We start from the raw sequence: 14,365 nt of genomic DNA, 5'->3' as shown, positions 1-14,365 counted from the left end.
GGCAGCATAGCAGGAGCATGGGAAGAAACGAGGTGTGAGATGTAGGCAGGACCGATCTGTGCCACGCCAGGATGGTGAGGACAAACAGGCTGGATTGGGATGAGGGCTTAGGGACCCAGCCCAGAGAGACCCCCCCCATCCAGTTCTGGGGCAGATTCACAGCATGAAAGCATCTGCTTGCTGGTTGTGATTTAGGGAAGGTGGCGTGTCCTCAGAAACACCCCAGCTGGAGGGTTTGGCCCAGTCCCTCTCTGCGCTCGTCACTCCTCCCTCGACTCCTCTCCTGAGCTACACGTCTAGCCAAGCGCATCTCCTCTGTGCCTCTTCCCGCGAGAGCTGGAATCGCAGAACCCACCAGGGTCACTTGCCACTATCCCTTGGTGTGCCTTATCTCCACAGAGGGGCCAAGCCTCTGAGCCGAATTTGGGTCACGGCCCTGCTCTGGGACTCAGGAGAATGGGGCTCCATTCCCAGTTCTACCACCAACTCCCCGGGCAAGACCCTGAGCAGGCCCCTCAATTCTCCAGCTATAAAACGGGAACCGGGATCCATCTTTTCTCCCACCCTTTGTCCATTTTGTCTGCTTAGCTGGTGAGCTCCGTAGGGACAGGGACTGTCTCCCACTCAGTATCTCTACGGCACCCATCTCAAAGGGGCCCTAGGGCTGATCAAGACACTCCATTGTACCTTTCTGGCTGGGAAATTGGGCTTGCCACCAACCAGTCCCTTTCACAGGGAGCTCCTGCTTTCTTTCTAGAGGTTTGATTTTTCATCAAACCAGCAACAACCGGGGTGTTTTCAGGTTTTAGAGGAAAAGTCAAATTTTGCTGCTGAACAGTTTGATGAAAACAATTCCTGCTCCCGCTCCCCCTCCCTCCCATTTTCATCAGAAATCTCAGCCATAGGGCTTGCGGCTTTGAGCAGCTTCACACAGGTGTACTAAGCACTTTACCCAGCATGACTGCAAACTCCTTGGGGCAGGATCATAGCCTGGCATGTCTGTAAAGTCCTATGTGTGTTTATGGTGCTGATGGAGGACGTGACGATGGACACAGCAGAGAATGGCTGAGGCCCACTGCCAGGAGATGCCGTGGAGTACCTCCGGGCTAACAATCTTGCGCTACCCACTCTAGGAAAGTATTGCAACGCACATGAATAAAAACAAACAAACATGTCAGCCAGTGAAGGCTCTGTGCTCCAATCTGTGACTAATAAGGGGCAGCCATGTGCTGAAATTAATTAGTTTGTTGTGGGGAAGGGCAGGAGAAGCTACATGAAAACAAAGCAGAAGAATCCATATCAACAAAAGTTAAATTGGATTAAGTTAAGTTAGATTCGACACGCGGATGAGTCAGGTTGAAAATTCCCAGGGAGGAGAAATTAGTAATTTGAAAAGGTTTTTTTCCCCCTAGCTAAAATAATCAAAGGCAGGACTGTAGTTAAATATGAAAAAAGCCACCACGTGCAAGAGGAGAGAAAATGGAGAAGCAATGTTCTCTGCTACTCTGTGTAATTAATCCGGGGAAGCTAAGTGCATAATAAAAATAAAAACAAGAATTAGAAATTGACTCTGGTACAGGTTCCCAGGCATTGGTGACAGGACGGGAAGCGTCTCAAGACAAACAGTGTAACTTGACTCTGAAAGATACTGTGTAAAGAGCTATGTATATATCCTGGAAATACATGGTTAAAGTCTGTATCAAAGTATTAGTCACTAGCACTGGTGAAAACCAGGTTTTCCTCCAGAAATGTGTCTCTCTTGGTCGGGATTTAAAATAGGCACAGTAAGCTTTGTATTTTTAATGGATGCCTGTTTGGATATAAGGTCAAATGTAAACAAAGAGATGTGAAGTCCACTGGGAAGGAGCACAAAGGAAAAGAAACAAGCCACGGGAGGTTTCCTGTGTCTGAGTAAAGACAATGAATTTGGGGGGTACTTCTAGAAGGCAAAGAGGACACCCCTTGATCCAGCACCTGGGAAGTAACGGCTGTGACGTTATTGACATAAACTGTGACGTATAGATCATTGTTGCAAACACTGTTATATATTTGCAGCAAATATTGTACAAAGGTTGCCGTGTAAGGTGTCTATGGAAAGGTTATGATTTTCTGATTATGCTATCTGTATGGGTGTATCATTTTTGTAGTTGAAGTTATAAATATTGGCTATGTACTTGCATCAATGTGTTTTAATTCTAAGTAGCCTCAGTGAAGCATTTGGTCAGTTTCTTGAGAAGGGACTATTCTCAGTAAGTTCCCAATCAAAAAACACTTAGCTAACAGTGAATTTTGGGAGATGCCAACCCACATCTGAGCTTTCCTGGGAACGTTCAAACTAACGTATAAACAATGGCATCAGCCTGTAAAGAACTGAGTCATGCATGGACATGTGACTTGCCCATGTGACTCCAAACTCCATCTTGCTGTGATCTTGCACAGGAGAACCAAGGGGTTTCCACCCATAAGAGAAAGCTTATAAAAGGCTGCTGCATCTCCTCCATCTGGTCTTCAATCCTGCTTCTGACCTCTGGAGGACCTTGCTGCAAACTGAAGCTCTGAACAAAGGACTGAATGACCCAAGCCAGCTGTGGATGTACTCCAGAGACTTGATTTGAACCTGAAGTATATTCCATCACTGCTACAAGCCTGAACCAAGAACTTTGCCATTACTGCTCGTAATTGATTCAATTTAACCAGTTCTAGCTCTCATCTATATTTCTTTCTTTTTATGAATAAACCTTTAGATTTTAGATTCTAAAGGATTGGCAACAGCGTGATTTGTGGGTAAGATCTGATTTGTATATTGACCTGTGTCTGGGGCTTGGTCCTTTGGGATCGGGAGAACTTTTTTTCTTTTACTGGGGTATTGGTTTTCATAACCATTTGTCCCCATAATGAGTGGCGCTGGTGGTGATACTGGGAAACAGGAGTATCTAAGGGAATTGCTTGTGTGACTTGTGGTTAGCCAGTGGGATAAAACCAAAGTCCTCTCTGTCTGCCTTGGTGTGCAAAGGAACCCCAGCCTTGGGCTGTAACTGCCCTGCTCTCAGCAATTTGTCCTGAATTGGTACTCTCAGAAGTGTCCTGCCAGGCACCGTGCATTCGCATTCATGAAAGCAGGGTCTCCATCAGCCTTGGCTGAAAACGCTGAGGAGGACTCTGGAGGAGCAAACGTCTTTCAATAGGAGGGTAACCGGCTAGTTAAGTTTAGTCTCTAGAAAGCATGTTTTTGTTTGAGATGTAACTATTGGCTTCCAACATCCTTACACACTAGCTCCTGAATCTCTGGTCTTTGACAATAAACTTATTCTTGTTTTCACTATGCATCTAGCTCAGGGCTGTGGTATGGAGCAAAGTGTTGGTCTCGGGTTGAATCTTACAAGCTGGCGTCTCCTGTTCCTTTGGGAACAGCCGGCCTGGTAGTTCTGTGAGTGTCCAGTGAGAAGGGGCTGGGCACTGCAGGGAACGCTCCGAGGCTGTGGGTGTTGGCGTGTGCCATTCACTGCCCGATGCAGAGAGGGCAAGGCCTGCGGGGGCCTGGCTGCCAGAGGCTGATGGTTTCAGGGAGCTGACTCATGGCAGGCACAGAAAAAATGCCTTCACACTAAGGGCACGTAATGATATTCAGCCACAATCTTCCCTTTCTGAAGCTCAGATGCAGCAACCCACTTAAGCATGTGCCTGACTTTAAGCATGTGCTTTAAGTCCCATTTATTTCAAACGGGTGTCTAAGTGCTTTGCTGAACCTTGGCCTTAATTTTACCCAGCTCCTCTTTGTTCTACCTCCAGGGACCACTCTCAGTCATTCTCCTCTCTTCCTGCTGTTCACAGGGTTCAAGTATTTGGAGACTTCTGCTTCCCCACTTTAGCAGTCACTTTGCCAACCTGCACATTTTCATCTCTTTTAATCTGTCCTCCCATGGCCGGGCAACCACTCCCGAACCCCCCCCTTGTGGCCTAGGGTGGCGCTGCAACAGCCTGCCTCAGTTTCCCCATTACTAGGGTGCTCCATCTCTTAGGGATTCATGCGGCTCATCCCACCAGCTGGGCAGCTCCGAGTCCAGTCACCTTTCAGGGTAACTGAAGTCCAAACAAACAATAAGGTCTTTTGCCCACTTGGGCTCCTTTTCCGCTTATCTTCTGGGCTCCCTTAAGTCTTTCAGGCTCCCTTAAGTCTTTCCACTCAAGTGTTTTACGCTGTCATCTGACCTTATTAGTCCTGCCTGCTTAAGCTGGGAGGCCACTAATTATGGGACAGGTAGGGCTGGCCCCATTTCCCCTTCAAGGGGCCAGTCACCCTGTGGCACCTCCTTATAAATGGAGCCCTCCTTTCTCCTGATCCTTTCTGTTGCTCTTCTCGTCACGCCCACCCATTTGGCAATATATTTCTGCCAACATGGTACCTGGGTCCAAGCACGATATTCCAGGCCCTGTTGCACCTCAGCCACATAGCAAGAGACCACTGCTCCTGGCTCTCTGACTACTCAGCCCTCAGTCAGGCCAATTCCAAACTGTTGCCTATTATTTCCTTGATGGAAGTACTCCCTTGGTGGTCGCTCTAGTTCAGTCTCTCTGGGCCGCCCCATCCTGTACCACTATGGACTGGATTTTGTGATGCAAAATTCTTATGACAGGGGAATTATGAAATTCCACAGTTCACCCGTGGAACTCTTTGCCAGAGGATGTGGTGAAGGCCAAGACACTAACAGGGGTCAAAAAAGAACTAGATAAGTTCATGGAGGATAAGTCCATCAATGGCTATTAGCCAGGATGGGCAGGGATGATGTCTCTGTTTGCCAGAAGCTGGGAATGAGCGACAGGGGATGAATCACAGGCTGATTCCCTGTTCTGTTCATTTCCTCTGGGCACCTGGCATTGGCCACTGTGGGAAGACAGGACACTGGGCTAGATGGACTTTTGGTCTGACCCAGTCTGGCTGTTCTTATGTTTTTAATTGCCCTCAGACAGTAACAGTTTTTGGTTATTGCTGAGCTGAGCCGGATTTGCAACCCCGAGCTAGCCACTGCTCCCTTACTGGCACTTTTACAGTGACAGTCTCTCCATGGCTGCCTCCCATTCTCAGACAGCCTGACCCAATGCCCAGCGAAGGGAGCGGAAAGGCTCCCAGGGACATCAGTGGGGTTTGGATCAGGCCCAGGCAGAGATAAGTGAGAGAGAGCCACAGCATGGGGAACATTTTCAAAAGTGACTATGTGGTTTAGGTCCCATTTTCAAAAGACGTAGGTACCTAAGTCACTTCTGACAATGTTACCCAGGGACAGAAGCAGGAAGGCTGGTCTTGTAGCACCAGCTCAGGGGATGTGGGTTCAATTCCCAGCTGTCACAAACTCCCCATGTGACCTGGGGCAAATCCCTGGATCTCTCTGCACTCAGTTTCCAAGCTGGGAAATGGAGAGGATGACAGGGCTGGTGTCTGGTTAAATTTTAAGGTGTTTGGGGCACAGGCTGTCTTATTACGTGTGTGTCTAGTGCTTAGCATAATGTATCTCCAATCTCCAACCTGGGGATTACAATGGACGAGAAGCTGGATATGCATCAGCAATGTGCCCTTGTTGCCAAGAAGGCCAACGGCATATTGGGCTCTATTAGTAGGAGCATTGCCAGCAGATCAAGGGAAGTGATTATTCCCCTCTCTTCGGCACTAATGAGGCCACACCTGGAGTATTGCATCGAGTTTTGGTCCCCCCATTACAAAAGGGATGTGGACAAATTGGAGAGAGTCCAGCAGAGGGCAACGAAAATGATTAGGGGGCTGGAGCACATGACTTACAAGGAGAGGCTGAGGGAATTGGGGTTAGTCTGCAGAAGAGAAGGATGAGAGGGGATTTGATAGCAGCTACCTGAAGAGGGGTTCCAAAGAGGATGGAGCTCAGCTAGTCTCAGTGGTGGCAGATGACAGAACAAGGAGCAATGGTCTCAAGTTGCAGTGGGGGAGGTCTAGGCTGTGGATATTAGGAAACCCTATTTTACTAGGAGGGTGGTGAAGCACTGGAATGGGTTCCCTAGGGAGGTGGTGGAATCTCCATCCTTCGAGGTTTTTAAGGCCCGGCTTGACAAAACCCTGGCTGGGATGATTTAGTTGGGGGATTGGTCCTGCTTTGAGCAGGGGGTTGGACTAGATGACCTCCTGTGGTCTCTTCCAACTCTAATCTTCTATGATTCTATGATTCAGCAGGGGCTTAGGGGTGCAACTTCAATACAAATAATAAATAAGGTGGAGTAAAATCCTGGGAAATGATCTCCCAGCGTCACCGGGAACTCTGCTGGGAACGGAGCTGAACTAGTTCCCCCTCCACAAATCAGAATCCCATTGTGTCAAACCCTTCCAGGAGCTCACTTCAGCCCAGGGGGCTGTGTGCTGTGTTGAAATCCCGACAGTGCTTCGCAGGCATGTGAGCTGCACACATGACAAGCCCCCATGGGGATCCTGATAAGAAAGAGTCACTGCACCCAAAATGGGGCAAGTTCATTGTTGTTTTCCAAAGGGGGATACTAGTCTTCAGCGGCTGCACAGCCGGAACTCCTCTTATTGTATCAGAAACCGCTTTCGGAATTTCACGCATGAAACAAAAAATAACCCTCCCCCCAGAGCTAGTGAAGCTGTTATCCTGGGACGTGCATGGCCTAGACACACAGAAACCAGCTCATTTGCAACTGGAGGGGAGTTAAAAGGGAAGCGTTCTCCAAATCTGGGCGTCTCTGCTTGCCGAGTTTGGGTCAGAAGCAGAATCTGATGCTGACCGATGGCCCGATCCTGCAGACACCACAGTCATGGGGAGTTTTGCCACCGACTTTGATAAGTGAGAGCACGACAGGTCACTGAGGGCTGTGTGCAGCGGGCGTCTCCCTGCCTGAGCAGCCACAACAACACAGCCACAGCAATGGAAACCCAGGCCGCTGATGCACTGAAGCGGTGTCAAGGCGGACGTATATGCCATGAGCTGCAAGTCCCTCTTTATGCTGGCACTGCATGTCCACGCAAGGGGTCTGCATCATTATGGCTAGAACTAGTCCATAAACCTCTGCCCTGTCTCCTTCCAAACCCCTCTGAAGACCCTCTTGTGAGGCCTCTAGCCAGCTGGGATTGCTCCTATCTACTGTATTGTTTTATCTGGATCTTATTGTTTATTGCAATCCAAGTGTTGAATAATAGTACTTAATCAACTTGCATTGGGCCTTTGCATAATAATGTGAGCTCTCTGAGGCATGAACGGTCTTCCACCATCCTGCCCAGTGGGGCCATTATCCTGAGCCCCTGGGTGCTACCGTAACAATAATGCTCAATCTCAGGAGTGTAGAATCCAATGATTTAGCAGTTAGAGGAGAGAACATTCTCTCCTCATGCTTAAAATTGGCATTGGAACAAACCCCATTAGCAACGGAGGGAACATGCTCCTGTGGAAAACCTCTAAATCTGATGCCTAATTGGAATGTGCAACAAACCTGTTATGAAAGAACAAAGTTCTGGACGTGCTGTACTTGGAGTTAATACAAAACAAAAGCATCTTCTACCAGCACACAGGGTTTTCTAGTAACATCATGTCTGCCCTGTGAATTCAACCAAGTCCCTGTTACATTGCACTAAACCAAACCGAAGGCTGACTTACCAACAGGATCCACAACATCTATGTGGTCAACAAAGTCCCTCTTCCCAAGGTAGACGGTGAGCTGGAAGGAGAAGAGACAAACACAAAGGGAATGAGAAGCAGGACAAAGCATTGCCATCATTTCACCTTTCCTCAACACCGCTTGTGTCCAAGAGAGGCCAGAATACAAAGGCAGTGGCTCCCAGCCCGACTACATGGGGTGCAAGACCTTTTATTTTCAGTGTGGTTTCAGTTCACTTCCAGTTAAAACCTCTAGGACTGTTTGCTTTTTACTGGTGAATTTAGCCTACTCTTAAAGTGTTAAAAATGCTCACCTTTTGATTAGGGGAAGCAGTGCTATAATTCCACCAAAGCAGAATATCTAAAGTCTCCAGGATGGCGGTGCTCTGGTGGGTAATGGGGGCAATGGGGAAGGAATGGATGGTGGGCAATGGGGAAAGAACATGGTCTGGTGGGTGGTGGGTTGGGATGTGATTTCTGGGATAGCTGTCTCCAGGTCATGGGACAGGACATGTTCTGTGCGGTGGTGAGATGTGATCTCTGGGATGGCTGTTGGCGGGCAGAGGGGTGGGACATAATATCTAGTTTAAGGAGCAGCATTAACAATTCTTTAATAGATTTTAGCCTCTTTGGCCACCAGTGATAATTAACCGCCCTGTTTGTCATGGACACTTTAGAATGACCAGCAAGGAACATTGCTAATGAAGCCACTGTGCTCCTCTAGCTCTGGAGGTGGACACAGCAAGACCCATGTGATGGGTTGGGTCACAGAACCCCCCTTGGGAGCTGCCATCCGATGTGCTGAGACTACCTCTGAGCCTGTTTTCCCTGCCAGCTTGGGACTTCAGTGCCCTGCCTGGTTGTGCCAGACACACTAGCCTGCTACAAACCCAGACCCAGGTCTGAACCACGTCCCCTAAAAGCTGCAGGCTTAACTGAAAACAACTTAAGAAGTGCTCCTGTCTCCAGCACTCAGATACACAACTCCCAGTGGGGTCCAAACCCCAAATAAATCTGTTTTACCCTGTGTAAAGTTTATACAGGGTAAACTCATAAATTGTTCGTCCTCTATAACACTGATAGAGAGGTATGCACAGCTGCTTGCCCCCCCCCCCCAGATATTAATACATACTCTGGGTTAATTAATAAGTAAAAACTGGTTTTATTAATTACAAAAAGTAGGACTTAAGTGGTTCTAAGTAATAACAGACAGAACAAAGTGAATTACGAAGCAAAATAAAATAAAACACGCAAGTCTAAGCCTAATACAGTAAGAAAACTGAATACAGGTAAATCTCACCCTCAGAGATGTTTCAGTAAGCTTTTTCCACAGACTGGACTCCTTCCTACTCTGGATCCAATCCTTTCCCCTGGTACAGTCCTTGTTCCAGTTCAGGTGGTAGCTAGGGGATGTCTCATGACTACAACCTCCTTTGTTCTGTTCCACCCCCTTGTATAACTTTTGCACAAGGTGGGAATCCTTTGTCCCTCTCTGGGTTCCCACCACTCCCTCTAAATGGAAAAGCACCAGGTTAAAGATGGATTCCAGTTCAGGTGACATGATCACTGTCACTGTAAGACTTTATTACCCCTTGCCAGCCCACAGGTATACAGGAAGACTTACAAGTAAACAGAGCCATCAACTGTCAATTGTCCTAGTTAATGGGAGCCATCAAAATTCCAAACCACCATTAATGGCCCATACTTTGCATAATTACAATAGGACCTCAGAGTTATATTTCATATTTCTAGTTTCAGATACAAGAATGATACATACATACAAATAGAATGACCACACTCAGTAGATTATAAGCTTTGTAATGATACCTTACCAGAGACCTTTTGCAAGAAGCATATTCCAGTTACATTATATTCACACTCATTAGCATATTTTCATAAAATCATATAGAGTGCAACGTCATCGCATAATTTACTTTATATCTCTACACCCCTCTGCAGCTAGTCCTGGAACCCACAAGCGGGGAGGCACTTCTTGATTTAGTCCTGAGTGGAGCAAAGAATCTGGTCCAAGAGGTGAATTTAGCTGAGCCACTTGGTAATAGCAACCATAATGTAATTAAATTTAACATTCTTGAAGGGGGGAAATGCCTAACAAACCCACGATAATAGCATTTAATGTCAAAAATAGGAACCCTGCACAATGAAGAGGAAGCTAATTAAATGGAAATTAGAATTAAAAGGAACAGTCATAAGAGTGAAACACCTGCAAACCGCATGAAGACAATTTAAAAACACCACAATAGAGGCTCAAATTAAAGGTATATTCCAAATTAAAAAGAAAAACAATCAAAGAGGCAGTTAAAGGCAAAAATGCAGCCTTTAAATGTGTAAAGTCAAATCCTACTGAGGAAAATAGAAAGGAGAATAAATTTTGGCAAGTCTAATAAGGCAGGCCAAGAAAGAACCTGAGGAGCAACTAGCAAAGGACACAAAAACTGACAGCAAAAAATGTGTTTTAAGTACATCAAAAGCAGTAAGGTGGCCAAACAGTCAGTGGGGCCACTGGACAATCGAGATGATAAAAGAGCACTCAAGGAAGATAAGGCCATTGTGGAGAAGCTAAATGAATTCTTTCCTTTGGTCTTCACTGCAGAGGATGTGAGGGGGATTCCCATAGCTGAGCCATTCCTTTTAGGTGACAAATCTGAGGAACTGTCCCAGATTGAGGTATCACTAGAGGTGGTTTGGGAACAAATTGATAAATTAAACAGTAATAAGTCACAAGGTCCAGATGGTATTCACCCAAGAGTCCTGAAAGAACTCAGATATGAAATTGTGGAACTACTAACTGTGGTATGTAACCGATCACTTAAATCTGCCTCTGTACCAGATGCCTGGATGGTAGCTAATGTGACACTGATTTTTAAAAAAGGCTCCAGAGGTGATCCTGGCAATTACAGGCTGGTAAGTCTAACTTCAGTAGTGGGCAAATTGGTTGAAACTATCATAAAGAACAAAATTATAAGACACAGATAAACGTAATTTGGTGGGGGAGAGTCAACAGGACTTTTGTAAAGGGAAATCATGCCTCACCAATCTATTAGAATTCTTTGAGGGGGGTCCACAACATGTGGACAAGGGTGATCTGATGGATACAGTGTACTTGGACTTTTAGAAAGCCTTTGACAAGATCCCTCACCAAAGGCTCTTAGGCAAAGTAAGCTGTCAGGGGTAAGAGGGAAGGTCTTCTTATGGATCAGTAACTGGTTAAAAAACAGGAAACAAATGGTAGGAATAAATGGTTAGTTTTCAGAATGGAGAGAGGTAAATAGTGGTGTCCCCCAGGGGTCTGAACTGGGACCAGTCCTATTCAACATATTCAGAAATTGTCTGGAAAAAGGGGCAAACAGTGAAATGGCAAAAATTGAAGATGATACAAAATGACTCAAGATAGTTAAGTCCAAAGCTGCCTGGGAAGAGTTACAAAGGGATCTCACAAAACTGGGTGACTGGGCATCAAAATAGCAGATGAAATTCAGTGATGATAAATGCAAAGTAATGCATATTGGAAAACATAATCCCAACTCTACATACAAAATGATGGGGTCTAAATTAGCTGTTACCACCCTAGAAAGAGATCTTGGAGTCATTGTGGATAGTTCTCTGAAAACATCCACTCAATGTGCAGCTACAGTCTTCGTTGGAGACCTCAAAGTGGCAATTCTTCAACAAAAAAACTTCAAAAACAGACTCCAATGTGAAGATGCAGAACTGGAATTAATTTGCAAACTGGATACCATCAGATTAGGCTTGAATAAAGACTGGGAGTGGTTGGGTCACTACAAAACCTAAACTTAATTTCCCCAATACTAATTTCTCCCTACTGTTACTCACACCTTCTTGTCAACTGTCTCTAGTGGGCCACTCTCTTACCACTTCAAAAGTTATTTCTCCTCCCTTGGTATCTTGCTATTAATTGATTTATCTCGTTAGACTGACGTCACACTTGGTAAAGCAACCCACATCCTTTCATGTATTTATACCTGCTCCTGTATCTTTTACTTCATACATCTGATGAAGTGGGTTCTAGCCCACGAAAGTTTATGCCCAAATAAATTTGTTAGTCTCTAAGGTGCCACAAGGACGCCTCATTTTTTTGCTGATACAGACTAACATAGCTACCACTGAAACCTAAGGGGGAATATTATAGAGGTTTATAAAATTTTGACTGGTGTAGAGAAAGTGAATATGGAAGTGTTATTTGCTCCTTTGCATAACACAAGAACCAGGAGACACCCAATGAAATTTAGATCCTGCAGGTTTAACACAAACAAAAGGAAGTATTTCTTCACACAACATACAGTCAATCTATGAAACTCATTGCTATAGGATGTTGTCAAGACCAAAAGCATAACTGGGTTCAAAAAAGAATTAGATAAGTTCATGGAGGATAGGTCCATCAATGGCTATTAGCCAAGATGGTCAGGAAGACAATCTCATGCTCTGGGTATATTGAAAGAAAATCATAAACCTCCAACTGCCAGAAGCTGGGATAGGACGACAGGGGATGGGTGACTTGAAATTGCCGTGTTCTGTTCATTCCCTCTGAAGCATCTGACACCAGCCACTGTCAAAAGGCAGGATATTGGGCTAGATGGACCATTGGTCTGACCCAATATGGACATTCTCATGGTCTAATCCAGATCTAAATAGTCGACTCCAGGTCCCCCACTTGGCTGGACTGGCCAAGAATGAGCCATTAAAACCACTGTGTTTGCCAAATTTTCACCACTAGGGTCCTTAAGTAGGACAAGAATTAACATTAAAAAGAAAATCCTCAGTATTTTGTGAAGAGGTAAAGGACCCTACTCTGGGGAAGGTCTCTCCCATTGCTCCTCCTGGTTATTTATTGAATGATTTTCTTTTAATATATAGGATAACCCCATTAAACACGACAGCTTGTTTATGAGTTCATGCCTGGGTCTCGTTTCCATTATGGTGCCAGTTTTCGGCTGCTGTGTATATCTGTTCCATGGGATGGACCCTAAGTGCAGTTGGATCGTCCAGCTCTCGCCTGGTCGGATAGCTAGAAAACCTCTGGTTCAACTACCCTCTGCTCAGTCCGTTCCCACCAGCGGATGATGGATGCTCCCTGAATCAGAGAGCTGTATCTGTTTCCGTCATGTTGGGTCTCCTGATCATTTCCTAAAGGAGAGACCCGGATGCAATACAAACCTGAAACTCAAACTTCATTGGAGGAAAGGTTTTCTGACACTATGGCAACCCGCAAATCAGCGTTTGTTATGAATCCCCCCTCCTTTGCCCACCAGCCCACATGCCTGCTCTGTGCAGGCTGAAGCTGCTACATCTCCCAGCTAGGGGCCTTGTTCTTCAGCTCAAGCTGTAGAGGCAGATTTGTGTAGCTCTGAAGGTCCCAGGGCCAATCTCTGGTGATGACCAAGATGGCAGTCGTTACATTACCAAGCCTTTGCTGAATACACCAGAAGTATCAAGCAAATCAATATAACACTCTGGGCCTGCACCGAGTTAGGGTTTGGGTGCAAGGGATGAAATTCATGGTTTCAAGCAGGAAACACCTAAAGGCTCTGCGTCCATCATGCTTTCATCCCAGAACTAGGAAAAACTTGGCCATTTGGGCTGAATTTTGCCTTGATTTGGGGTTTATCTGGAGTTTAGCTAGGGGGGTTCTCTCCTCTCACGAGCTCGCATTCCCAAGGGCAATGATCATCAGTGAACATATGGTTTTCTAGACAGTAACAAGGTAAAAACAGCTCACTGGGATTGCTGCCAGAATCCAGTCAGGTGCATCCAGAAACCCAGTTCGAGTTAATCTTCTTATTTTAAATGCGTTAACAAGCTTGAGAAAATCCTCTGTTTGGCACAGCCGATGTGGCTAGCTGGGGCATCAGGCTGGATTCCTCATGTCTTTATTTACCTGTGTTACATATTTCCAGTTCTCCCTGTGGCCGAAGGAACGTCCCGCGGGAAGTCAGTTAGTTATCCCAGTTAGTCCTATTTGAGGTGCCTGCATGGGTGGGGTCTCTCTGGCTCCATCTCCAAAACAAATCCGTAAGCAGGGAGAGCAGAGGGGTGAAGATTTGAATCAGTGTAATATGGCTGTCGGAGGGACTCTCTGAGACGAGCTATTAGATGTACATGCAACCAACGAATGGTATCAGACAGCTTACAAGCTGGTTTAGATGTTCTGGAAGCACAACTTTTTGTATATCACATCCATCTGACATGGCTTTAAATAAGATTTGCAAAGCCCCTAATCAATCCAGTGGCTTATACTTGATTTGTCGGTGTCCGATTTTATCATGATTTGGCCCCTAAGTCCTGCCTGGAGGACAATCATCTGCTTAAATGAGAAGTTCTGAAAGCTGAATTCCCCACACAGCGCTGAAGAAAGAAATACAAGTCACCAGTGTTTGTGTCACAGGCTACGGTATCTTTCACCCATTGTCCATCTACAAGGAAAGGAGGTAGAACTGACCACAGTAAACAACTAGTAAGTCAGGCACCTAGCAGCACCCTGATCACTTTGGCTGTATGTGTGCTGTATCTCTTGCCCCCCACCCCTCATCTGTTGCAAGGACCCCAAGGGGAAGAAGCAGCCAACTTACAGTTAAAGTGCTGCAGCTCTGAGTGACGGGAGACAAGTGTTTCTCTAGGAAGGGCTGGGATCCTGTCAGTGCTCGCCCTGACCTCTGGGTCCCGCAGGGATGGCCTGATACTTATGGTGCAGAGGGATC

At 46.0% G+C, this 14,365-nt stretch overlaps 1 protein-coding gene across 11 annotated transcripts in view; it reads right to left on the bottom strand.

The window, feature by feature from the left end:
* Positions 1–14,365, bottom strand: part of ARRB1 (arrestin beta 1) — a 182,037-nt gene that overhangs the window by 48,638 nt on the left and 119,034 nt on the right. For all 11 annotated transcript variants that reach the window (XM_043504010.1, XM_038404921.2, XM_043504013.1 and 8 more), the window contains one exon: positions 7,629–7,689. In XM_043504010.1, the coding sequence (XP_043359945.1) occupies positions 7,629–7,689 (61 nt within the window). The remainder of the gene's footprint in view (positions 1–7,628; positions 7,690–14,365) is intronic.

Source organism: Dermochelys coriacea, chromosome 1 (genome assembly GCF_009764565.3).
Source record: "Dermochelys coriacea isolate rDerCor1 chromosome 1, rDerCor1.pri.v4, whole genome shotgun sequence".
NCBI lineage: Eukaryota > Metazoa > Chordata > Testudines > Dermochelyidae > Dermochelys > Dermochelys coriacea.
Note: the sequence above shows the minus strand (reverse complement) of the source record. Positions and strands in the feature narration are given on the sequence as shown.